This window comes from Loxodonta africana, chromosome 10, assembly GCF_030014295.1.
Source record: "Loxodonta africana isolate mLoxAfr1 chromosome 10, mLoxAfr1.hap2, whole genome shotgun sequence".
Taxonomy (NCBI): domain Eukaryota; kingdom Metazoa; phylum Chordata; class Mammalia; order Proboscidea; family Elephantidae; genus Loxodonta; species Loxodonta africana.
This window is the reverse complement of record NC_087351.1, coordinates 11,135,444-11,161,497: the sequence shown is the minus strand read 5'-3', so window position 1 is coordinate 11,161,497 and position 26,054 is coordinate 11,135,444. Positions and strand designations below refer to the sequence as shown.

Here is a 26,054-nt window from a genome sequence, read left to right as displayed (position 1 = left end):
GGCGGGGCCGGGGCCGCGGGGGCGGGGCCGGGGACCGGGGTGGGCGGGGCCGGGGCCGCGGGGGCGGGGCCGGGGCCGCGGGGGGCGGGGCCGGGCCGCGGGGGGCGGGGCCGGGGCCGGGGGGGCCGAGGATAGCGACCACGCGCTTACGTTTTCTCCGCGGGTCCAGGGTAGGCTGCCGGTCTCCCGGCTGCTCTCCGTCCTCCCGCCCGCCAGCCTGCGGAAACGTCCTGCCGGGAGGGAACCCCCGACTCGGCCCCGCCGCTCCCCGCCGCCTCGCTCGGCCCCGCCGCTCCCAGCGCCGTCCGCCGCCTTCCACGCTCCCGCCGGACCGCGCGTGCGTCGCCCGGCTGCCGCCAGGTGGGCGGGGCCTCGGCGCACAGTCCGCCACGGTCCCAGCCTGCCTCGCGCCGGCCAACGAGAGCAAAGCCAGTGACTCACCTCCTGCGCGCTGAGTCCTCGCTTCCTCCCCCTCACACACGCTCACACCCGGCCCGAGATGGCGTCGGCGACGGCGGCGGCGTCGGCGGCGGCGGCGGCGGCGGCGGGGGACTCCGATTCCTGGGGTGAGGAGCGTTCCGAGGGCAGGTTCTGGGCCCGGACCGGCGCCGGCCCCACGCCGAGGCAGGCACTAACGCGGCTCGCTCTCTTCCGTAGACGCGGACGCGTTCTCCGTGGAGGACCCGGTGCGGAAGGTGGGGGGCGGCGGCACCGCCGGCGGGGACCGCTGGGAAGGCGAGGACGAGGACGAAGACGTCAAGGTGGGCGCGGGCCGGGGCGCCGGGCAGCGCAGGCCGGGTTGGCGCTGTCGCGGGCGGGTTGCCTGCCGGCCGGCGGGCGGGCGGACGGGCGGACTCGGCCCAGGGGCTCCGCTCGGGCCTGCGGGCCGCGAGTCCCGGCGCGGGCGTAGGGTCGGCGGCGCCGTGTCTGCTCGCTGGGCCTGCGGGCCGGGGACGGGCGGCGTGGCGGCAGCCCGGCCCGGCCCCACTCGCCGGCGGGTTGCGGAGGTGACAGCACTTCCCGCCGGCCCACGTGCCGGCGTCGCTGTCGTGGGGTCGCGGGGTGAAGCGGGAGGTTGAGGGCTGAGCCGCGTGGCCTGGCCCGCAGGGGAGGGCCTGCAGCCGGCCTGCCTTCTCGAGATCAGGCCCGCTTGTAGCAGACTTGGTCGGAACGGTTAGGTGAGCGAGATAGTGTGTTTTGATTTCAGTTTTTTTCCGCCTGTTCACACGAGACAAATAGAAGCAGTACGGGGAAGGGAGTTTGAGCCCTCCCTCCCCGACCCTGTGGTGAAAAGGCTGAGCCGAGCGCGGAGATGGCCAGCGGCTAGCCCCCAGAAACCCGCGCAGCCCACTCGGCGACCTGGGCAGTGGGCAGTGAGTTGTGTAATGTTCCGCGCACGACGGCGGCGCCTGAGGATGAAGCACTAAAGATTTGGCAGTTGGGGTAGAGGAGGGGCCGCCGCTTATCCTTTTTTCCCTACGCCTTTTAGATCAGAATCCTATTGACGTAATGCCGTTTGCTTTTGAAAACCCCCAGGGGTGGTAGGCCTTTAGATGACATTCTGACTTCTGTTTTTTTTAAGTAGCTACAAAAATCTGAAGTCCAGAATGTTAAGATGTTCAAACCCTTATTAACAAGGTTCTCAAAGTCTTGTTACATTTGTGCAGATGAAAGTATGAAGTGGAAAAAATGGTTTTTCAGGTTTTAATTAATTCAGTGAATGTTTTATGTTCCTAACTTCTACTCTTCAGTGTATACTGAGAACCTTATAAATTCTTCTGTTTGAATTGGAGATTTTGAGCTAGATAATCACTATGAACATAATAGCGCTGTTGTTTGGACTTTTCCCTTTTCTCCTGAATCTGATATGAGGTGGATGGCCCTCACAGCCTGAGGTTCAGGGGTGGTGTGATCTTTGTACACATTGGAGTTAATGAATGAGTGGTACTCTTATTGACTGAAGATGCTTAGGTGTTCTGTTTACACATTGTTCAGACAAAGAGATAGATGGTGTTATCAGCTTTCTTGCGAGATACTAGTTACCTCCCTACATTGTGAAGCCCCGGTGGTGCAGTGGTTAAGAGCTCAGCATGCTAACCTAAAGGTTGGCAGTTCGAGTCTGCCAGCTGCTCCTTGGAAACCCTGTGGGGCAGATTTTCTGTTTTGAACCTTGGCTTTGAGTTCTAGTTTGTCCTTTCACTTTTCCATGCATACTAAATGTGGCAGTTTAGATATATGTTATGAAAATTGAGTTTAAGTTAGCAAATGAGAAGAAAAGATTAGAGAAGTTAGAAAATAAGTCCCAGAAAATGATAATTTGAGTAGAGTAGTCTGAACTGATACAGTATCATGAAACAGCCTTCCTGGAGTTAAAGAATCTAAGTGGTATTGGTCCTCATCAGTAGAATTCTGATCTCTGTGGACTAGTTTTGGAGATTGACAAGTTGTAAGGAGCCCTGTGGTACAGTGGTTAAGTGTAACTGAAAGGCCAGTGGTTCAAATCCACCAGCTGCTCCACGGGAGAAAGATGTATTTTGCTCCTGTAAAGATTACAGCCTTCGAAACCCTATGGGGTAGTTGTGGTTCTGCCCTGTCTTATAGGGTTGCTATGAATAGGAGTGGACTTGGTGGCAGTGGGTTAATGGACCATAAAGGTCATTTTGTCTAGTCTTCCTTTTTTTTTTTTTTCAGTTTCATCATCTATAAACTGCCACTATAGTAACCTACCTCAAAGGGTTATTTTTCGGATTATACCAGATAATATGTTAAGCACTAAGCAGAGTTGCCTGGCACACGGTAGGCCCTCAGTACCTGTTAAGTCTCACTTAATGGAAAATATGCTTAGGCTGTTTAAATCTACTGTCTGGGGTTCATTTTGTGCCACGTTGTTTGTGATTTCCTAAGCCCAGAGAAGCGCTTTCCACGTTCCTTATTTACTGTGAATTTTATGTTTTGAATGAAATGATCATAGTTATCAGGCAAGTTTTTACTTGTTCAGAGGTTATTGATCTAGAGTTGAATTTTGTCATTTTGGGTGGTGGTGAGTAACACCAAATTTCTTAATTCTAATGCTTTAAGACAATCTTTGTAAGGAAACACACTAAAAAAAACCCAAACCCGCTGCTGTGGGGTTGATTCTGACTCATAGCAACCCTGTAGGATAGAGTGGAACTGCCCCATAGGATTTCCAAGGCTGTAATCTTTATGGAGCCTTGGTGGCACAGTGTTTAGGAGTTTGGCTGCAGATCAGAAGGTCAGCAGTTTGAATCTACCAGCAGATCCTTGGAAACCCTACGAGGGCAGTTCTGCTCTGTCCTATAGGGTCGTTATGAGTCGGAATCGATTCTCCGGCAGTGGGTTTTAATCTTTACAGAAGCAGAGAGCCACATCTTTCTCCCTTGGAGCGCTGGTAGGTTCGAACTGCTGACCTTTTGGTTAGCAGCCGAGTGCTTAACCACTGCACCACCAGGGCTCCTTAAGGCAATGCATACAAGGCTTAATTTTCATGAGATTGAATAATTGTAGTCCTTAAATGATACAATATATAAATTTTAAAAACTTTAAAAATAAGGTATGTAGAAACTAAATTCTATTTATGGTAGCATCTGGTGCTTTAAGAATATAGGTTTAATATCATTCATAACATTCTGAGGAAGGGAAGGCTGAGGTGTTTGTCATGGTAGTTTACTTCAGTGGTTTGCTACTTTTGATAGACATAGCATTTTGCTGCCCTTGATTTTTCACAAAGTTGTGTGGCAGTGGCAGAAATGGACTTAGGTGAAACCGTAGAACTGTTAATATTTATGGGGCAAGTGTTAACGACTCTTCTCAGTTAACAAGGTGAAAACTAGGGAGCCTGGTTTCCAGTACCGTGGCTTGCTTTTACCTTCGTGTCTATCCTAGTGTTAGGCAGAGACATCGGGAGGGCTTGTTTGCTTCGTATCCATCTCCGGGCTGGCATGACGTGGAGACTGTCGACTGAGACATCAGTGAATACACAACTGACCCGCAGCAGCAGAGGCAACACAGCTTTTACTGCCAGCATTTCAGTCAGACAGGTTAGAAGTTAGATTTAGTCACAGGGTGTAGAGTTTGTTTTGAGGAAACTTCTCTTGGCTATGTTCAGGCATTTCAGGTGTTCGCGTCTGTAACTGTATTACAGAATTTCCTAAAAAGTGATACTAGAAAACTGACTTAATTGAAAACTGCCTGCCTCATTTGTACTTTCTCACCCTTCTGTTAGGATCCTATTCCAATTGATAGTTTAAATCTACCTGAGGAAGCACATTTTTCAGGCATTGGAAACAGCACTTCTGAAGAAAGGGGTCTGTATGTTAGAGAAAAGGTGGGCATTTTGTTTAACTTTTTATTACGAAAAATCCAGTCATACAGAAGTAGAGAGAAAAGCTTAATAAACCCATGGCCAGTCTTATTTCCTCTATATCCCCATGTCTTCCTCCCCTCTTCCATCTAGATTATTTTAAAGAAAATCTCAATCATATAATTTCAGGACCCGGACAGTTTTATAAACTATCAAGTTTTGAATTAGGAAGCATATTTGTTATTAAAAAGTGTTTGTTTTATTTTTCATGCTGGGTCACTGAAAATAAATAAGTCATTTATTTAATGTTCAGTGTCTTGAGCTTAATTTGGTTTAGCCAGGAATTTAAAGTAGAATTGGTTGGTAACAATTTCAAATATGAGATAGGTAGGCATTGAGTACACGGAACTCACCTGAGTGCCGAGCCATAATAAACTCCAAAAAAAGCAAACTCGTTGTCGACAAGTCGATTCCGACTCATCATGACCCTATAGGCAGAGTAGAACTGCCCTACAGAGTTTTCCAGGTAGCTGTTGGCGGATTTGAACTCCCAACCTTTTTGGCTAACAGCTCTTAACCACTGTGCCACTAGGGCTGCATAATAGGGTGTTAAAAACTTAATTGAATTAAATGAAGTAGCACTTACTAAGGCAGGTACCTTGGCCTCCAGAGATTAACATAGCTCTGAGATGACAGAAGAGCATTTGAACTTCTTTTAAAAACTAGGTCTAGCCTTGCCAGGAGCTTACCGCAGAGTTCTGAGGCCTCTCAGAGCAGGCCTGCCCAGTTTATAGAACACCAGGAAAAGGCCTTTCTTCTGTGAGAGATTATGCTAAACCAAGGTACTTGAAAAGAAAGGGAGGGACAGAGGAAGGACTTTGTTAGTTAATGGGCAGTTGCTATGGGTTAGAAGAGTTTCACTTCTCTTTTGAAGCTACTTCTATGTAATGATCTATAAGTATACCTTGCTTAAATTGGAAAGCATTTTCACCCCTAAATGTGTTCTTTCGTTGCATGTGACATTCTATAAGCTGTGTATTATAAAAATGACAGAGCCAGCCAACTACTGGCTGCATTTTGTTAGAAATAAAAAGAAAACAGGGTTTTTAAATTTCCTGTTTTGATTTTAATACTATACAAGTTCAATTGGGAAGCAGGTTTTAAACCTGAAAAGAAGCCATCTTTTAGAGAAAAAGCTCAAATGATGGTGGATGTGCATTTACAGGGCAAGAGTTAGATAAGCAAGCAGTTCATAAATAACCTCTGTTCTGACAAAGCCAGCTATTTTAGGAGAGCAGCCTGGGTGAGTCTTTTGGAAATATATTAGGTACTATAGTTGGAAGATTTATTGGCTACCAAAAATAATTAGGTAAGGGACTTAAATTGAAGGTTGTTAAGTAGTCTCTTGAACCAAATTGCCATTTAGTGCTCTTTGAAGTGAGTCTTTTTGAAGAGTCTTACCCACAGTTCTGATTTTAAGTGTTAATTTTAGGGTTTTTTTTAGGAATCCTTTCCGCATTTTTTCTGAATTTATCGCCAACATATGCAAAGTCCCAGGGTTTACAGAAAATTTGGCAGATTTTTCTGAACCAGTGTGGCAGTCTACCTTATGCCTACTTTTTGAGCACCTGCTGATTTTGTAACTAAGGAAATAAAACCTGAGTTCTTGGGGAAAGCTACCTGGTCTTCAGCTTTTGTGCTCACATCTGTGTAGAGGTGTTGGCCAGTCTCTTTGCTGGCATCTCTGCTTCCTTCTTAATGGCAGTAACGTCAGGGCAAACTCGTGAGCCCTCGGGGGTAAGGAGGACAGGCAGGTCTTGCCTTTTGTAATCTTTTCATGAACCCAGTAGCGTATGTTCTGGTGGCTGTTCCCAGGGTTGGTTGATAGGAACCACTGCTTTTGCTAATAAACCCGTTTTATGATGGAAGGGAGGGTTTCTAGGAAGCCTCGTTATGTCTGCATCTGGTGGGCAGTTTACCTTAACTCTTTGGGATAAGATTTATGCCTTGAAGGGGAAGCCAGGAATAGGAATGGAAGTGGGACAGGGTGTTGGCGTGAATGGGATACTGAGGGGGAGCACTGATGTGGGTAGGATGGGGTGATGTTTTGCGGGAAGAGGAAATGAGGAGCACCTTTGAACAGATACACTCTTTTGTTGCATCTGTTTCTGTATGTGGGGGTACTGGGATGGACCTACTCATTTTCAGCCATACCTCTCCCCTCAGAGGCTGCTAGACCAGTTTCTTACAATTAGTAGAAAGCCACCACAGGCAATTGGAGGTTTGACAGTGGGTAGCTGGGCATATGTTTAGTATGCTCCACAGCCGTTCTCTGTGGTGACATTGCCTGTGATACCAGGGGAGCTCATAACATAGCTAAGTGAAAGAATGAATTTTGGAGGGGATCTTGAGTAGGGAGGGACTTACCGAGGTGCCAGGTAGTTACTTTAAACTTCAGGACTCAGGCAAAAAGTCACGTTTATTATGATGCTTTAAAAGAACTTTGGCCCATTCAGAACAAGCTCCTTCATTTTTTTCACTGAGACTGTGCAATAGCCATCTCTGGGCCTCCGTTTCCTTATCTGTAAAATGGGGGTAACACCACGTTACAGGATTATTGTGAGGATTAACTGTTTGTTGTTGTTGTGTGCTGCCAAGTCGATTGCGACTCACAGTGACCCTGTACGACAGAGTAGAACTGCCTCATAGGGTTTCCAAGGAGAGGCTGGTGGATTCCTAACCACCGTGCTCCCAGGGCTCCGATGCAAAGTAAGCTCTCAGTAACTGCTGTTTGTTGTTGTTGTTAGGAAGGAGCCCTGGTGGCACAGTGGTTAAGTGCTTGGCTGCTAACTGAAAGGTTGAGGGTTTGAACCCACCAGCCTCTCCGCTGGAGAAAGTTGCGGTAGTCTGCTTACTTGAATGTTAGAGTCTTAGAAACCCTATGGGGCAGTTCTGCTCTGTTCTGTAGGGTCATTATGAGTCAGAATCGATTTGATGGCCACAGGTTTGGGTTTTTGGATCATTACTAGCAGAGGAAACCCCAAGATGGTGCAGATGGTTAGGAACCGGACTACTAGCTGAAAGATGGGTGGTTTGAACCTACCCAGAGGGGCCTTGGAGTTAGGCCTGCCGATCTGCTTCCAACAGGTCACAGCCTCGAAAACCCAGTGGAGCAGCTTTGCTCCACACACACGGGGTCGCCAGGAGTCACTCCAGCAGCTAGCAGCAGCATGATTAGGAAAGACCTGTGAATGTGTGTCCCCTGGCAATGCGCAGATGGTCCTCCTCTCTGCCGCTCTGCCTGAGCAGCATGTCCCCCACAGACCCAGCCTTTCTGTGTTCTGGGAAGATTAAAGACAACAGCCACAGGTGCCTCGTAGCTAACTTCTGTCTTTAGCTCTCTGGTTCTTCTGTGGTGTGATGCATTCATTTAAGACTTCAGCAAACCAGCAAGGTGATACAAACATTCGACCTCTAATTTTTTAACTCTAGTGTCTTTTTTGTCCAAATAATGACAAGTCGGTTTGTTTTTAATCTCTTAAAACTGTGAGCTGTGGATTAAATTGCCAAGGTAAGGTGATTATAAAATGTTTACTTTTATACAAAGCTCCTCCCATGTCCTGCTTGCAGAACTGGCTGTAGCTCTGCTACCCAGCCTTAATCAGGATGTTGAATTTTTTATTTTTTTGGCAGACTTACAGGTTTTTATTAAGAACCAATCCGTGATCAGTTTATAGACCTAGATGTTCAGATTTATGACCTGTCTTGTTATGAAACCAGAAGTCTGGTGTCATAGTTGTGGCACGTGAGTCAGCCTCTGCCTCTCCACCAGGCCTCCTGTCTGCGGATGGCATCCTGTGGCTTAGGTTCACATGATGTGTCTAGAGTGCCTGCTGGCTGCCTGCAGAGTAAAGGCCTGTTCAGGTACAGGGCTCTGTCTACCCCAGTAGACTACAACCTTCCAACTTCTATGGTGTCTTCGCATTTTTTTGGTTGATAATTGGTTTATTTTTAGCTCAGGAGGTGCTCAGTGACTGAGTTACACATAGGCGTAGATCTAAAAGACCATTATTCACCTCAGCGTTCCCTGCCCCAGTCAGGGAGTAGGCTCCATGAAGATTTTGATTGTTTTTTTGACTGCCCTTTAATGCTGGACTTAATATAATATAAATTAAATTTATTATCCAGAGTTGTGTGGAATGCTTTTACATTTGGGAAAATACGAAGTATAAAGTCCACTAATGTTTTGATTTAAAACAACCGAATCACTTTAAGAGAGGCTGTTAGTTTTGGCTTGTTTGTCTTGCATTTTAGTTGTTACTAGAGAGGCTTTTTTGTGGAGTTAGATGAATCAGTATAAAAGTTCGTATGGAAAATAAGCATGCAAGAGTGGCCAGGGAAATACTGGAAACGCAAAAAACCTGAGGGGGGCTAACCCTCGCAGACATTAAAACATATCGCATATAATAGTGATATGGTATTGGTCTATGAATAGACGAATAGACCAATGGGATAGAATAGGAAGCCCAGAAGCAGACCAAGTACGTAGAGAAATTTAGCGTATGGTAAATCATGGGACAGAGATGGGCTTTTTAAATAAATGGTGGTGTGACAGCTGGGTAGCCAGTTGGAAAAAGATAAAATTAGATCTATACTTGACACCATACACAAGACAAAACTCCAAATGGATCAGGGATCTAAATGGAAAAAAAACAAAAACATACAAGTTCTAGATGAAAATGTGGGTGAATCCCTTAGTGTAAGAAAAGACTTTCTGTCTCAAAATCTAGATGCAGTAAGAAGATTGGTAAACCTACTTCATACCTTTGCGGGGAGGAGGGGGTGGCACCTAATGGGAGATGCCACGGCATTTCCACTAACAGAAGAATAAGGCAAGGATGTCCATCATCTCTGCTGCTGTTCAGTTCATACTAGAGTTGTGGCGGCGTAAGAATTGGTAAAGAAGTTTGCAGATGATCAGATAGTATTTCCGGAAAACTCTAGAAAATCAGTGATAAAACTAACTCAAATGGTAAATGAATTTAGTAAGATAGCAAGCTATAAAATTAACATACAAAAACAAATAGCATTCATATACACAAATAATAACCAGTTAGAGGACATTGTAGACCTATCTCCAATAGCCACACAGAAGAGTAAATAAAATTAAAAAACAAAAAACCTGTTGCCCTCGAGTCGATTCCGACTCATAGCCACCCTGTAGGACAGGGTAGGACTGCCGCGGAGCGTTTCCAAGGGGCGGCTGGTGGATTTGAAGTGCCAGCCTTTTGGTTAGCAGCCATATCTCTTAACCACTGCACCACGAGGGCTCCAGAATGGTTTTAGAGATATAGAAGAGTAAATACCTAGGAATAAACCTAGTGAGAAATGTACAACCTCTAAGAGGAAAACTTTAAAACACTCCTGAAAGACACAACAATAGACTTGAACAAACGGAGAGAGTCCCGCTCCTGGCTGGGATGGCTCATCGTAAAGATGTCGGTTTTCCCTGAATTAATTTACAAGTTCAACACAGTCCTAATAAAAATACCAAGAAGTTTGTTTTTATGAAGTTTGACAGTTTGATAATAAAGCTCATGTGGAAAAGCAAACATGCAGATGAGTAACGGAGGTCATTTTCTTTAGGATAACTGGGATGATGATGATGACGAAAAAAAAGAGGAAACTGAAGAAAAGCCAGGTGAGCTACTGGGGCTCCTCCATTTTTGGTGTTATGTCTTGGTGCGCATGTTAAGACAGATAACAGAATGCTTACAAATTGAAAACTGTGGTATTTAGAAACCAGGCGTCCTTCCCTTCCCACTTGATTCTCTCCCCTTACATCTGCCCTCTGTCCCCAGACATAATTAGGTGGCTTTTCTGTTGGATGCTGCCTCTGTGAGTGCTGGGTGTTTTTACACAACAGGAGCGAGGAGAGAGTGTGGCCTCATAGTTTAGTGACCTAAGTTCTGCCTCTCTGTGAGTGCCGGGTGTTTTTACAGAACAGGAGAGGGGATAGAGTGTGGCCTCATAGTTTAGTGACCTGAGTTCTGCCCCTCTGTGAGTGCTGGGTGTTTTTACAGAACAGGAGAGAGTGTGGCCTCATAGTTCAGTGACCTAAGTCCTGCCTCTCTGTGAGTGCTGGGTGTTTTTACAGAACAGGAGCGAGGAGAGAGTGTGGCCTCATAGTTCAGTGACCTAAGTCCTGCCTGTCTGTGAGTGCCGGGTGTTTTTACAGAACAGGAGCGAGGAGAGAGTGTGGCCTCATAGTTGAATGACCTAAGTCCTGCCTCTCTGTGAGTGCTGGGTGTTTTTACAGAGTGGGAGAGAGTGTGGCCTCATAGTTTAGTGACCTAAGTCCTGCCTCTCTGTGAGTGCTGGGTGTTTTTACAGAACAGGAGAGAGTGTGGCCTCATAGTTCAGTGACCTAAGTCCTGCCTAAAGAACTGGAGAAATAGGAAGGGAGGTATTTGGCTTTTAGGGATCAGATTAGAGAGGAAAAGGAAGAGTCCCAGAAGCTTCCAATTTTTACTTGGCAGGAAATCACCATACAAAATTGGAGCTGGGGAGAGGTTTGGTCTCTGGAAGTGTATCATGTCTGTCTCATCCATAAACTGGAAAATATTCATAATAACTATGATTAAAACGTTTTTTACTTCCAGAAGTCAAAGTTTCAGAAAAGAAAAAAATAGCAGAGAAGATCAAAGAGAAAGAACGGCAGCAAAAGAAAAGGCAAGAAGAAATTAAAAAGAGGGTAAGTAATATTCGGATTCCCTGTGTTGTGGCAAACAATTGATGTGCTCGGCTGCTAACTGAAAGGTTGGAGATTTGAGTTCACGTGGAAGCTCCTCAGAAGAAAGGCCTGGCAATTTCCTTCTGGGAAAAAAATCAGCTGTTGAAAACACCGTGAGTAGAGCCCCTCCTCTGACACACACGTGGTTGCCCTGAGTCGGGGCCACCTTGATAGCAGACGGCTCTCAGGTACTATTCTTTTTTTAAAATACACAGTTCTCATTGTCAGTAGTGGTACGTTGTCTAACAGGCAGCAGATACCACAATTTGAAAGGCTCTGTGAAGAGCATAAATGGATACCGTCAGACTGGTGAATTCTGAAACGGAATTTGTGTTTTTTGCACAAACAGAACTCAGAAGCTTTATGTATTAGAAGCGTTTCAAGTTTTCATTAAACATTCGGGAACACAGGCAGCGCCCAGATAATGAACAAGTTCTGTTCCTAAATCTGTCTTTAAGTTGAATTTGTACAGAAGTCTGAACAGTTATATATGGTCTGTATCTAATGTCACTTAGATGTTTGTCTTTGTATATAGTGTACCTTTCTATGCATAAAAAACATTAAACATTTCCAGATACACTAAAACTTTTTTTTTATTGTGCTTTAAGTGAAAGTTTACAAATCAAGGCAGTCTCTCATAGAAAAATTTATATTCACCTTGCTGTGTACTCCTAATTGCTCTCCCCTTTATGAGACAGCACACTCCTTTACTCTCTCTTTTCAGGTCCATTCGGCCAACTTCTGGCCCCCTCCCCTCTGCCCTCTCAGCTCCCCTGCAGACAGGAGATGCCAACACAGTCTCATGTGTCTACTTGATTAAAAACATTTTTAACATAATATAGCAATAATAATGTTTCGTTTGCATCACAGAGTAGTGCCCGTTTGTTATTACGAACCGTTGTATGTACCTAGTTTTTTTAATATAATAGGTTTTATGGGAATTGGTTCATAACTGCAGAGCCCTGGTGGCACAGTGGTTAAGAGCTCGGCTGTCTGCTAACCAAAGGTGGGCATTGAATCCATCAGCTGTTCCTTGGAAACCCTATGGGGCAGGTCTGCTCTGTCCTGTAGAGTCACTACGAGTCAGATTCGACTTGATGGCAGCAGGTTTGGTTTGGAACGGGTTCATAATTATGGATTTGTATGTAGGTCAGATGTTCGTAACCCGGGGACGGCCTCTGGTCATGATTGGTGTTTGCCGGTATTGAGTGAAATACAAAGTGTCCATTTTTCTGCCATGTAATATATGTTTTTGTTTTTTGATTATGTGGAACAGGGTTAGGAATATTATATTTATTTCTTGAATAGGAAATACATTTATGTGGTCCAAAGTTAAAACAGTACTAAGCACTGCTACCGTCTTCACTTATTTATCCCGTTTCTCTCCCTCCACCTTGACAAAGTAAATACTGTTTTTTTGTGGTTCCACGGTGTCTTTATGCAGGATACAGCTGTATATTTTTTCCTCTCCTTTGTTATACACTGTTTCCATCTTATTTAACATATTGTAGAGATCTTTCCTTACTAGGTTATAAAAAAATAGAAAGCTTTTTTTTCTTTTCTTGACTTTTAAGAAAATTTTCAGAGAGAAAATAACATAATGAATAATCACATGTCACCTAAATTTAGCAGTTTTAACATACCTTGTCATACTAGTTTCATCTAATTGTCCCCAAATGCCTCTTATGTATGGGCTGTTAAATAAGGGTCCTGCAGTGCGGTTGGTTGTTACTGTACCTGTGTTTCCTAGAATCTCTCTCTCTGTGTCTTTCTCTCTTTTTTAGCTGACATTGACTTTTTAAAGAGACCGGGTTACTTGTCTCATAGAATGTTCCACCTTTTGGATTTGTCTCATTGCTTCTTCATGGTTACCGTTCCAGTAACACCGGAAATCTAACGTTTCAGAATCTAAAACATCCCGGTTTAATCAACACTTTTGGCCAGAATACTTGAAGAGGCGATGCTTTTACTTCATATTGAATCACATAGGAGTTACGTAATGTCTGTCCTGTTAATAGCGATGCTAAAATTGATTACTGGGTTAAGGTGTGGTGACAGCCTGATCCTTCTATTATAAAATTATGTTTTTTCCCCAAGTAGTCCAGTTTTGGAAACCCCGGTGGTTAAGAGCTGTGTCTGCTAACGAAAAGGATGTCAGTTCGACTCCACCAGCCACTCCTTGGAAACCCTATGGGGCAGTTCTTCCCTGTTGTATAGGATCGTCAGCCATTAGTCGGAATCGACTCAATGGCAGTGGGTTTTTTAGTCCAGTTTCACGTCAGCTTTTCACTCATTAGTGTTTGTATCATTGATGATCATTGCCTAATTATTTCATTAGGGATTGCAAAATGGTGATTTTAATTACTAGTTTTTAGAGTAAGGAGTGGGCGTAATCGCAAGCAGTGAAGAATGAGGGATTTTTTTAATTTTCTCTTTTTCAAGTAAATTTTTGTACTTAAGGGTTTTTATAAATTCATTGTTTTACTCAGATATAGTGATTTTTTTTTATCAAATTGTCACGCCTTGGCCATCAGGAGTTACTGTAAGCTGGTCCCGCATTCATCCTTTCCACAGGACCCAATAGTCTTTGTTTTCTGGTAGAATAGTAAGTGCCAGGCTTACCTCTCTGCCCTAGGTCTGGGATCAGCTGTTTCTCCAGTGTTCCTTGTAGTGGAAAATAATATTTAGAGACCAAATCTAGGTGCTAGGAGTGTGCTGAGTACTATTGGGGTGGCCTTTCCTTCTAGAACCCTTTTCATAGACAAATCTAGGGAATAAATTTATACATGCATACACGTAATCGTTATACTGATATTTGTTCATATCAGCTCATATTGATATTTCTATTTTGTAGTTAACAATACAGGGTTTAACTTTTTTTTCTTTTATGCTGAAAATCTTGGTTTCTGATAATGTTAATTGCTTATTTGCTTTTTTCTATTATATCAACATTGTCTCCAACAGTGTAAAGTACCTAAATGAAGTTTAGGATTTCTTTGCAGCTACCCCTTCCCCCCCCAAAATCATATTATTGGGACCATCCAAAATGGAATATTTGATAAGTAAAATTCCAACATCAGGCGCAGGTTTAAAAATACAAACCTTTTTTCTCAGTAATTATGCCTAAGATCCTAGAACATCACATAACAATTCAGAATTGTAATAAGGTTATTAAATGAAGGAATATAATTCATTTATCAGTAGCATGGGTGATCAGCCTTGGAATGATGGATGGGTTACTTACTGGATCAAAGTCACAGTGACATTAAAAAAGAATGACTTACATGAGATCGGATTGACAACATAACCCTAAAGCACAGCTGAGAACTTTAGGGGTGTAGAGTAAGTCCACAGTGGTGAGATAACATGGGCAGAGAGAGTGAGAATGGTAACACAGTGTGAAGTGTAAAACTGTTAACAGGTGTATTGTGTATATTTTCACACACACAGAGAATTAACTCCAGCACCTGTAGCAGCATAAGGAAAACGTAATTTGCTGGTATATTTGAGGCAGTGAACAAGTGTAAGGAGTAGTACAGAAAAAGACAGATGAATTCAACTAAATAGTGTCCTTCTCTTTCCTGCAGGGGCTCAACTTCTTTCCCAGTCAACACTGTAGTTTCAGGTTAAAAACAATGCATGGAGGAAAATGAAAATTTAGAAATAAAATTTTCTGTGGTAGGGATATATAGAAGGAGTTCTGATGGCACAGTGGTTAAAGTGCTCAGCTACTAACTAAAAGGACAGTGGTTCGAACCCACCAGCCACTCCATGAGAGAAAGATGGGGCAGTCTGTTGCCATAAGGATTTACAACCTTGGAAACCCTATGGGACAGTTGCACTCTGTCCTGTTGGGTCACCATGAGTCAGAATCGACTCGATGGCAATGGGTTTGGTTTGGGTTTTGGGTATATAGAGTGCCATTGATGATGCCCTCTCTTCCCCCATATTCCTGCACGTAAGCTTGTATATTTGGGTGAGATAAGTCATACCACAGTAGGGAGGGATGAGGAATGCTAGGATGCCAGGGACTGTATGTCACTCTGCAGGCATACATCAGAGATGTTGTGAGTTTGGTCCCAGACCACCACAATAGAGCGAATATTGCAATAAAGCAATTCACATCAATTTTTTGGTTTTCTAGTACATACAAAACTTAGGTTTATGCTGTAGTTATACTGTAGTTTAAGTGTGCATACAAAAGTTAGGTTTATGCTGTAGTTATACTGTAGTTTAAGTGTGCAATAGCATTATGTCTAAGAAAATGTACATACCTTAATTAAAAAATACTTTATTGCTAAAAAAATGCTGACCATCATCTGAGCGTTAAGCAAGTCATAATCTTTTTGCTGGTGGAGGATCTTGCCTCAGTGTTGATGGCTCCTGACTGATCAGGGTGGTCGTTGCTAAAGCTTGGGATAACTGTGGCAATTTCTTCTTATTTTTTTTATTGTGCTTTAATGAAAGTTTACAACTGAAGTCAGTTTCTGATACAAACACCTATACACACCTTGCTGTGTACTCCTAGCTGCTATTCCCCTAATGTGACAGCACACTCCTTCTCTCCACCCTGTATTCTTTGTGTCCGTTCAACCTGCTTCTTTCCCCCTCTGCCTTCTCATCTTGCTTCCGGATAGGAGCTGCCCACAGTCTCATGTGTCTACTTCAGCTAAGAAGCACACTCCTCACCAGTATCATTTTATGTTTTATAACCATCCCATTGCCGTCGAATCAATTGACTCATAGCAACCCTACAGGACAGAGTAGAACTGCCCCTGGGATTTCCACGGAGCACCTGGTGGATTTGAACTGCCGACTTTTTGGTTAGCAGCCGTAGCACTTAACCTCTATGCCACCAGGGTTTCTGTTATGTATTATAGTCCACTCTAATCTTTGAAGAGTTGCCTTTGGAAACGGTTTTAGTTTTGGGCTAACACCGAGTCCAGGGGCCAAGACCTGTGGGATCCCTCCAGTCTCAGTCAGACCGTTAAGTCTGGTCTTTTTACTAGAATTTGAGTTCTGCATCCCACTTTTCTCCTGCTCCATCAGGGACTCTCTGTTGTATTCCTTGTCAGGGCAGTCACTGGTAGCGGGGCACAATCTAGTTCTTCAGGTCTCAGGCTGACGGAGTCTCTGTTTTATGCGGCCCCTCCTGCTGCTCGGGCTCTTATTTTCCTTGCATCTTTGGTGTTCTTCATTCTCCTTTGCTTTTAGTTCTCTTGCTGTTTCCACCATGTCTGCAGTTACTTTCTCCACTGAAGTCTTGGACCCCTCAAAGTCACCCATGAGGGTTGGAATTAACTTCTTCCAGACTCCTGTTAATGTTGGTATTTTGACCCTCCCCCCCCCCCCCCGTGAATCATGAATTTTTTTAATGGCATCTCGAATGATGAAATCATTTCCAGAAGGTTTTCAATTTCTTTGCCTAGATTCATCAGAGGGATCGCTATCTATGGCAGCTATAACCATACAAAATGTTATTTATTTTTAGTTGTGCTTTAGGTGAAAGTTTACAGCTCGTTAATTTCTCATACAAAAACTTATACACATATTGTTATGTGACCCTAGTTGCAGTCCCTGTAATGTGACAGCACACTCCTTTGCACTCCAGGTTTCCTGTGTCCATTCAACTAGCACCTGTTCCTTTCTGCGTGCTCAGCCCGCCAGTGGACAGGAGCTGCCCATTTAGGCTCATGGATCTCCGTGAACTAAGAAGCACACTCTTCACAAGTATTTTATGTTTTATAGTCCAATCTAGTCTGTCTGAAGAGTGGGCTTCTGGAACAGTTTTAGTTCTGGGTTAACAGAGAGGCCAGGGGCTATGTCTTCTGGGCGTCCTCTGGTCTCTTTCAGACCAGTCTCTGTCTGGTCTTTTCAAGATGTATTTCTTAAATAATAAGACTTAAAAGTCGAAATTACTTCGTGATCCATGGACTGCAGAACGGATGTTGTTTAAGAGCCATGAAAACATTATTAGTCTCTTTGTATGTCTCCGTCAGACCTCTTGGGTCACTGGGTGCTTTGTCAATGAGCAGTAATGTTTTGAAAGGAATCTTTTTTTTCTGAGCAGTAGGTCTCAACAGTGGGCTTAAAATATTGAATAAAACATGTTTTAAACATGTGCTGTCATCCAGGTTTTATTACGCTGCTTACATAGCACAGGAAGAGCAGATTTAGCACAATTCTTAAGGGCCTTAGGAATGGTGAATGAGCAGTGGCTTCCACTTAAAGTCAACCTGTCCTTTGAAGCATGGAAGCCAGGCATTGACTTCTCTCTAGCTGTGAAGGTCCCCGAGGTGGCGTCTTCTTCCAGTATAAGGCTGTTTGACCTACACTGAAAACCTGTTGTTTAGCGTAGCTACTTACCCTAGCCAGATCTTCTGGAGAACTCGCTGCAGCTTTTATATCAGCACTTGGTGCTTCCCCATGTACTCGTATGGTACAGAGCAGCTTCTTTCCTTAAACTTCATGAACCAGCCTCTGCTAGAATTGAGGAGGATTAGGTCCTTGCTCTAGATTAGGCTTTAGCTTAAGGGAATGTTGGGGCTGGTTTGATCTTCTGTCCAGAACGCTAAAACTTTGTCCATATCAGCAGTGGGGCTGTTTTACTCTATCATCACCTGTGAGTTCACTGGAGTAGCACTTTTAATTTCATTCTAGAACTTTCCCTATACATTCACAACTTGGCTGTTTGGTGCAGCAGGCCTAGCTTTGGGCCTATCTTGGCTGTTGACATTCCTTCCTCACTAAGCTTAATCATTTCTAACTTTTGATTTAAAGTGAAAGACGTGTGACTCTTCCTTTCACTTGAACACTTAGAGGCCACTGTAGGGTTATTAATTGGCCTAGTTTCAATATTGTCCTGTCTCAGGGAACAGGGCTCAAGGAGAGGGAGAGAGACGGGATTGGCTAGTGGGTGGAGCAGTCAGAACACACATTTATCAATTAAGTTCGCCATCTTACATGGGCATGGTTGTGGTGCCCCAAAACAGTTACAGTAGTAATATCAAAAACCGCTAACCACAGATCACCACAATAGATATAATAATGAAAAAGTTTGAAATATTGCAAAAATTACTAAAATGACACAGAGACACGAAGTGAGGACATGCTATTGGAAAAATGGTGCTGATAGACTTGCTCGACGCAGGGTTGCCACAAACCTTCAACTTGTAAAAAATGCAATGTCTGCGAAGCGAAGTGCAGTACAACAGGGTATGCCTGTATTTCCTGTTGGGCTTACAGTATTACTCTGCTGTGCATGTATAGTCACGTCCTGGGATCTGAGGTCCCTTGCACTGGTCTCCTGTGTCGCTGTGTTTGGCTCATTGGGCACTTTAGGGTCATTGGTTTCAGTTTCTTCTCAGTTTCAGGGATTTTTTTAGTTTTTATTTAACTTTATTTTTTCGACATAAAAAATGTTCAGAAATTAAAAGTGTACACAAATGCTACACTCAGAGAATTCTCTGCCCTGATCCCTATCACCCCTGTAAAGAAATCTTCATTAGTTTCTGGTTTATCCTTTCTTGTAGCTGCATAGTATTGCATTGTCTTAAATGTACCACAGTTTATTTCACCAGTCCCTGGTAATGGACAGTTGGATTTTCTTCCCAACTTCTTGACTTGATGAGTAAGTCTTCAGTGAATAAACCATGTATGTGTGTCATTTCCAAATGTGGGATTACTGGGCCAAAGGGTAAATCACATTTGTAGTCTTGATAAATGTTCCTAGATTGCCCCTCCGTATGGGGTTGTATTAATTTGTCTTTGCCAAATGCCGTTTAATAACTTGTGTATACCTACATGTATGTTTCTACGGTCAGGACAAGCAACAGAATGTTACAGCTTAGTCTGAGGTGGTGTATTGATTGGCAGTTTCTTGGTCATTGAGGTCAGAAATATTCTTACTTTGTTATATTTTATCTTTCCCAAGAAAAGAAATCTTAATTTGAGCGTACTTAATTTGAGTTTATCATAGGCCAAGCATTGAGTTACAATATTTTCGGTTTTGATGCAGGAATAAATAGTGATGTTCAGGACTGCTAGGAGCGTTAAGTCAAGAAATTGACCTTTTTTTTCTTCTAGAAAGTATTCTCAGATTTTCTGACTTGTCCTAACTACCATTCTTTCCCACTCGGATTTTCTCCATCAGAAATAAAGCGTCACCAGTTTTAGAAGGTGACTCCGAATCAGAATCTTTAAACTGCACAGGCTTGAATAACCAAGGGCACAAATTCCCTTCCCTCTTTTTCCCAGTAAAGTTCACTGAGGGTTTTTTCCCTCGTAGTAAAAGTAATATATATTTGTTGCAGACGGTTATTTCGCAGTGTATAAAAAGGATGTACACTCAACTGTTAAATGCCTTTATCTCAGAAGAGTGGGATTGGGAAATAAGTGGCAGCTTCTACTATTGTGTATTTAAAAACTGTTACAAAAATTTTGTTACTTTTAATAATACATTTATTAGTACTACTGTGCTAATATTTACAGTGCAGTGTGATAAATACATGAAAAGGACCATGTCTGCATGCTATTTGGGCTTTTTTTTTTTTTTTTTTTTGGCCATAATTTATTTAACCATTCCATTTGGACATTTAGGTTGTCTTTAGTTTATTTGAAATTATAAGTAATATTCCAGTTGACATCCTATACAAAAATATTTGTGTGCATCTTTGGTTTCTTAATATAGACACCTAAAAGTGGAATTATTGGGTCAAAGCATATAAAAACATTTTTAGACTTGATACCTGGTTATCAATTTACTGTCTTGTCAGCAGTATATGAGAGTACCATTTTCACCTTACTGAAAATTATAGTTCCTTATATATATATATATATGTATGTATGTATATAAAGCTACAGAAATAAACCCAGTCTTCTTGGGTTCAGATCTCAGCTCTGCTGCGTTACCCATGGTATTACCTTTTGTTACCTTGAGCAGGTTACTTAACCTCTTTTTGTGCCTCAGTTTTTTAATCTGTAAAATGGGGCTAATAGTATCTACCTCATTAGTTCACATGAGGCTTATATCCGAATTGTTTAGAAGAAAGCTTGAAATGCAGTCATCCCTTCAGTGTCTGCTATTATTTATATGTGCTAATAAATTAAAAATCTGTAAAATACAGAAATGCTCTGGGTCCACCGTAATTACAGCCCTTTTAAAATTTTTTGTCTGTCTCATTTTAGTTAGAAGAACCTGAAGAACCTAAAGTGCTAACACCAGAAGAACAATTAGCAGATAAACTGCGACTAAAGAAATTACAGGAAGAGTCAGACCTTGAATTAGCAAAAGAAACCTTCGGTAAGACAGGGGTGTGGCTGCAGTGCCGTACTGAACATTCCAGGTGACAGCCCCGGAAGTCTTAATGGCTGGGAATACTCAGAAAACCTCTTTTTTGAAGAAATATGATACTGGCTAAATTGGATACTAGAAAGCAGTTTTTTTTAATGGTTGTAAAAATATGTATGTATGTAAAACACATTTGCCAATTCAGCATTTTTCAGGTGTACAATTTAGAAATAGCAATAACATTAGTCATATTGTACACCCATCACCCAGAAGCCTTGCCAGTTTTCCCAGGACCGTAAACAGGAACTCATTGCTGGACAGCAGTCTTTAACCTCTCTGTGTATAGTTTCAGATTTCATTACTTGAAAAGGAGAGTGAGGTACTACATGTTCAGGTTTTTCAGTGATTATGTTTTGGGCGTCACAAGATTATTAAGATAAAAACTTAGTGGACCCAAAAAAAGTATCCTGCTTCCTTGAATATTTTTATCAGTTGGATGAAATGTGAGGTCTGTTGCTTTGAAATTTGCATATTAAAGCACCTGTAGGTCTGTCCTGTTGTCTTTGAGTCTGGATGAGACTGGATAGCAGGATGGTAGTGAAGGCAGGGCATTCTGTTTGGGCCCCTTCTTCCTGTGACCCTTCTTGGCCCTCACCATGCCCTATCTTTAGGGCTTCCATTTCTGTGTGCCATGCCTGTAGCCGTGATTAGTGATGAGGTAAAAGGCCTGTTCAGGATCCTGCAGGCAGATAACGAGCTCAGAGTATCCTGGGGAAGGGCTACAGGCACAGAGGGTAGAGTCAGAGACATGACCAGACAGGCAAGTTCACACTTTATTTAACCACGCTCGTTGTTAGGTAAAAAACATTTAAGTAACTGTGAAATTGAAATCTAAGAACTAGAACCAACCTGATCCCTCTCCCCATCTTCCTTTTCCCTAAAACAGATAGAGCAGGCTGACCAGTGACCGTTCTCCTTTCTGTGGGAAGTGTGACCTGAGCTCTCAGTGGGCCTCTAGCAATCCTCAGGTTGCTGTGGGTGCTCTGGTGCACACTGTGGGTGCCATGTCTTTACCGCACTTGTCTAGTCTTCGTAGGATGATAAAAGCTGCCCATGCATTTATTAAAGGGCTTATGCAATGTGCACAAAGCCTGGTGTAGGGTACTGGTTACAGATTAAAAGGCAAAAACAGTGTGCATCCATACAGTCATTATTTGGTTAATAGAATTTTAATGTGTTTCTCATATAAAATATTGAACCAGTGATTCTGTTAACAACTAATTTACTTGACTGTTGACAATAGCTTACTTACCTCTTAGCTTAGAACCCTTTTAAATCAGATTAATTTTCCTTTGAGATGTAACGCCTGGTTAGCTCTTTCTTAGCTTCTGGAGTGAGTTTGCTGATACTTCCGCAGGAGCCACCTTTGTTTCCGATGCTGCTTCCTCCCTCCCTGCTTCTTTCTGGGCTGTGCTTGGGCAAGCCTTTGATGAACAGCAGCGCCCCTTTTGTGTCGTGGGTACCTTTGGCAGTCTGTGAAACCTGTGGGCTCCTTTTTTTTTTTTAATTGCTTTATGTTAAAGTTTACAGCTCAAGTTAATCTCTCATAGAAAATTTTATGCACGTATTGTCATGTGACACTGCTGCAATCCCTGCAGTGTGACAGCACACTCCCCATTCCCACCCCGGGTTTCCGTGTCCATCCAGCCAGCTCCTGTCTTCCCATCCCACCTCTGCAGAGGAGCTGCCCATTTAGGCTCATGTATCTGCTTTTTTTTTTTTTATCTGCTTGAACTTAAGAAGCACCACTCTTCGCGAGTATTATTTTATGTTTTAAAGTCAGTGTAATCTTTGAGGAACAGGCTTCGGGAATGGTTTTAGTTCTGGGTTAACAGAGCGTCCGGGGCCGTGGCTTCCAGCGTTTGTCCAGTCTTAGTCAGATGTGGGCCTCTTCTTAATGGAATGTTTTTAGATGCAGAAAATAAAATACATAGGATTTTATTTATAAAGGAAACCTGTTAATATTGAAACAGCAAAATGTTAAAATAACAAATTTGCAATGCGGTAATTGTGGGCTTCTTAATGCATTAAGTAATAAGATCTAGGGGCAGGTCTAGTAAGTAACGCAGTTTGAAAGTAATGACGACTGTGGACACTGTTTTGAGATACCTGCAGCAGCTGTAACGTGATGTAAAAACATCTGTGGTCTCTATTGGTCAGTCAGGTTTTGCTAATCCCACTGTGATTTGTTGCCTGTCATCAGAATGGAAGGAAATGCTAAATTAAAGAGTAGTGAAAATAAAGATGTAAGTTTGTTTCTCACCCAGATTCACAGGCCCTGTGAATTCTGTCCAGGAACCCAGCGGGCCCCGTGGAGAGCCCTGCTTGGGAATGAAAGAACAAGTTCACTAAGACAGCTGATTGGTTTCTTTTTTTATCTTAGCTTCCCGACATTTTCCATGTTCCTTCGTACAGGTGTTAATAATACAGTTTATGGAATAGATGCTATGAACCCATCTTCAAGAGATGACTTCACAGAGTTTGGAAAGTTACTAAAAGATAAAATTACACAATATGAAAAGTCACTATATTATGCCAGCTTTTTGGAAGCCTTAGTTCGTGATGTGTGTATTTCATGTAAGTAATTCTGATCTCTGTGGTGGGTGGATTTTGGTAAGGACACACCATCCTCAGGAGGGTGGAAGGTATCTGGGCTGCTATAATGGAGGGTTTGCTGTTCAGTAATTCACTTGGGAATGTTGTCCTGCAGACACAGTGAGGTTCTGTTCTGTTGAGGCTGCCTTGTTAATTACCTCTCAAAATGGCTTTCCAGACAGCTGGGCTTGTCAGCACAACAGCTAAGAAAACACTGTCTTGTTCTTTTTATCTGTTGTCCTTTTTTAAAAAAAAAAATATATATATATATATACTAAAATTATGTAACAAAAAATTGGTCATTTGCCATTGTAAGCATTTTTAAGTGTACAATTAAGTGACTAATCACACTCGCCATGGTGTGCTGTCACCGCTCTCCATTTCCAGATGTTTTTCATCCCCCCAAACAGAAACTCTGTACCCCGTGATAACTCCCTGTTGCTCATACCACTGTACTTTGGTCTCTGTTGTCTATTCTAGATATTTCATAGAAGTAGGATTGTACACTTTCTGTCCTGTGTCTGACAGGAGGCTAGGAGGTGACCCTGAGTATATCAAATTGTAAGGTTGGGTGAGACAAGCCTACCAGAGCCGGCAGCACGCCCGGCCTCCAGGTGCTTGGCTGTGCTACCACCACCGGAGAGGAGCCCTGCTTTCCAGGGCCTGTGTATGTATGGGAGTGACACCACGGGGGTGCAGCACTCAATGTGGAAGGGACGGGGTTTGCAAGATTTGCTAAAGATTCAGAAAAAGGAACCCTGTGCAGTAAATTTGAAATTAGGTTTTCTTTGAGGAGTTACCACTGGGCTGGGCCCCTGAACTTGGCTGGTGATGCCCTCCTGGTCGATTATTCCGCACATGTACTGTTTTTCCTGTTTCTGGAGCTGCTTTCTGACCAAAGCACCTGAACAGGTTTTGGTAGCTAAAGATTGGCATCTGTTTCCAGTTTCACATTTTTTTATAAGGGTGTGAGGCCCACTAAACAGGCCCCGCTTGGTAGGACACTGAGGCTTCTGAGAACAGCCACTGTTTTCATTCTGGTTTCCGTGCTAGAAAACCGAGACACCGAGGGGGTCTTGTCTTCATGGGTTTATGTTCACTCAGCTGCTCCTCACGAGCATGGAGGCTGTATCTGAAGGGCTCGGGTATCGTCCTCTGTCTGTTCACACCGGGTAAGGGAGAATGGTCGGGGGCCCTGTAAAGACACTCAAGTTTGTCTTCTTTTGTTGAGTTGATGGTGTCTTGGTGATTACATGTCATTTATAAAGTTAAATTTTTGAGTTTGCCATTTTATTTAAAATAGTTGTGATTTGTGAGCCTAGCCATAGATTTTTAATCTTACGTTTAAAAAGGAGAAATTCATAGCCATTCCGAAGTTACTGAAGTTGATGGAAAAATTAGATTTCTCATAACACTTTTATTCCCAAAAATGCTTAAAAATTGAGTGGTATGTTCCCTTCCTCCTGTTTTTGTTTTAGTGGAAATTGATGACTTGAAAAAGATTACCAATTCATTGACTGTGCTGTGCAGTGAAAAACAGAAGCAAGAAAAGGTAAGAGTAAGCCATACAGGGAAACATGTTACGTTAGGAAGGGGCACAGGCGGGGGAAGCTTCACACTGAGAATGCATTTAGAGGCAGTTATACTGTTCACCAAAAATATGGTAGAAGCCTGACCGAAGGAACTTAAAGTCAAGAAATTGACCAGTGCCATGTAAGTTGGAGCGTCACAGCCATGTGCATGTGGCCTTAGGCTGGGGGTCTCCCTTAGAGAACTAGAGCTTTTCCGGGCCCAGAGGATGTGGCGTCTCTGGGAGGGTCGCACACAGCTTAGAGGCCTGTGTTAGATAGATGAAATCTCGTGGGTTAACTCTCTTTTCATCTTTAGCAAAGCAAAGCCAAAAAGAAGAAGAAAGGTGTGGTTCCCGGAGGGGGCTTGAAGGCCACCATGAAAGACGACCTGGCAGACTACGGCGGTTATGATGGAGGATACGTACAAGACTATGAAGACTTCATGTGACCGCGCTCTTCCCTGCTGTCTTCTTTCTGTTGCCCACAGTCCCGTCAACATGTAGCACAACTTCTTTCCTTTCAGTTCTGCCAAATGCTCCAATCAGAAGTGCAGTATCTTTGTGCCGGTTATTTAACCCCTTGACTCTTAGGTGCTAACGTGCAAACGAGGGAACTTGGATCTTGCTGCCAAGGGGTTAAAATTGGGAACCTCAGTTGCTACTAAATCATAGTTTTAAAATAAGTCCTAATGATGTCATTGTTGCTGATTCCACAGCAGCAGTCACTAAATTGGAAACAAGGTCGCAACGTGACAAAATTGTGTAGTGTTTACCAGCACCATCCAGTAATACAGCCTTAACCATACCTCCTTGAACGACTTCATAACTTGTCAAGAAAAGCAGTTTGCAGCAAGGGCATGTGGCGTGCACCTAGTATTAAAATTGCTTTGTCTTAAAATTGAGCGTGAGGATTTTAAAAATACCTTGTGAAGAAGACTGCTTATCTCAGAGTGAAGATACTGCGGCTGAAAAGCCACTAGTTTGATACTTAAAAATTAAATGACCAAAACCCTCCAACTTCTGAAAGTGAAGAAGGTAAACCTCTCCATTATTGCGTTTCAGGTTGTGGAATCTCGAGTGCAGAGACTGTCTATTTATCCGAATATTCCTGCTGATGGAGGGCTCTGGCTGGGGGAGGGAGCTCCGCCCGTGGTAACCGCCTGCTCCGAGGGCTCTGGCTGGGGGAGGGAGCTCCGCCCGTGGTAACCGCCCGCTCGGAGGGTCTGGGCAGCGAGTCTCCTCTGTTCTCCTGGGCTGCGGCCGAACAGCGTTAACAGGGTTCTGGCATTTTCCTTTATAAAACATGCTCAGCAAACTGCACCAGTTAACTACGGTTTGGTAAATTGTTATGTTAACAATTATGACATCTGCAGTGTTTTATAAAGCAACTAATTTAATAAAATCACTATTGTGAAAACTTAATTTT

General features: G+C 43.2%; 2 protein-coding genes across 7 annotated transcripts in view; one reads left to right on the top strand and one right to left on the bottom strand.

Annotated features, from left to right (window-relative positions):
- The first annotated feature begins 484 nt into the window (after window positions 1–484).
- On the top strand, window positions 485–26,050 carry EIF3J (eukaryotic translation initiation factor 3 subunit J). Its single transcript, XM_064292028.1, has 8 exons — window positions 485–566; window positions 658–761; window positions 9,968–10,022; window positions 10,984–11,075; window positions 20,301–20,415; window positions 22,879–23,040; window positions 24,537–24,610; window positions 24,946–26,050. The coding sequence occupies exons 1-8, from the start codon at window positions 500–502 to the stop codon at window positions 25,075–25,077; spliced, it is 801 nt and encodes a 266-aa protein (XP_064148098.1). The 5' UTR covers window positions 485–499; the 3' UTR covers window positions 25,078–26,050.
- SPG11 (SPG11 vesicle trafficking associated, spatacsin) overlaps window positions 19,655–26,054 on the bottom strand; it is a 104,448-nt gene continuing 98,048 nt past the window's right edge. For 5 of the 6 annotated variants that reach the window (XM_023539085.2, XM_010599689.3, XM_023539086.2 and 2 more), the window contains one exon: window positions 19,655–22,356. In XM_023539085.2, the coding sequence (XP_023394853.2) occupies window positions 22,340–22,356 (17 nt within the window). In that variant the 3' untranslated portion in view covers window positions 19,655–22,339. Of the gene's footprint in view, window positions 22,419–26,054 lie in introns of all 6 variants that reach the window. The other variant, XM_064292020.1, reaches the window with a different exon arrangement.

Coding starts and splice junctions, on each gene's coding strand:
- EIF3J (XM_064292028.1), top strand. CDS start 500: ATGGCGTCGGCGACGGCGGCGGCGTCGGCGGCGGCGGCGGCGGCGGCG. Junction 11,076..20,300: donor AAGAAGAAATTAAAAAGAGG/GTAAGTAATATT, acceptor GTCTCATTTTAG/TTAGAAGAACCTGAAGAACC. Junction 20,416..22,878: donor ATTAGCAAAAGAAACCTTCG/GTAAGACAGGGG, acceptor TCCTTCGTACAG/GTGTTAATAATACAGTTTAT.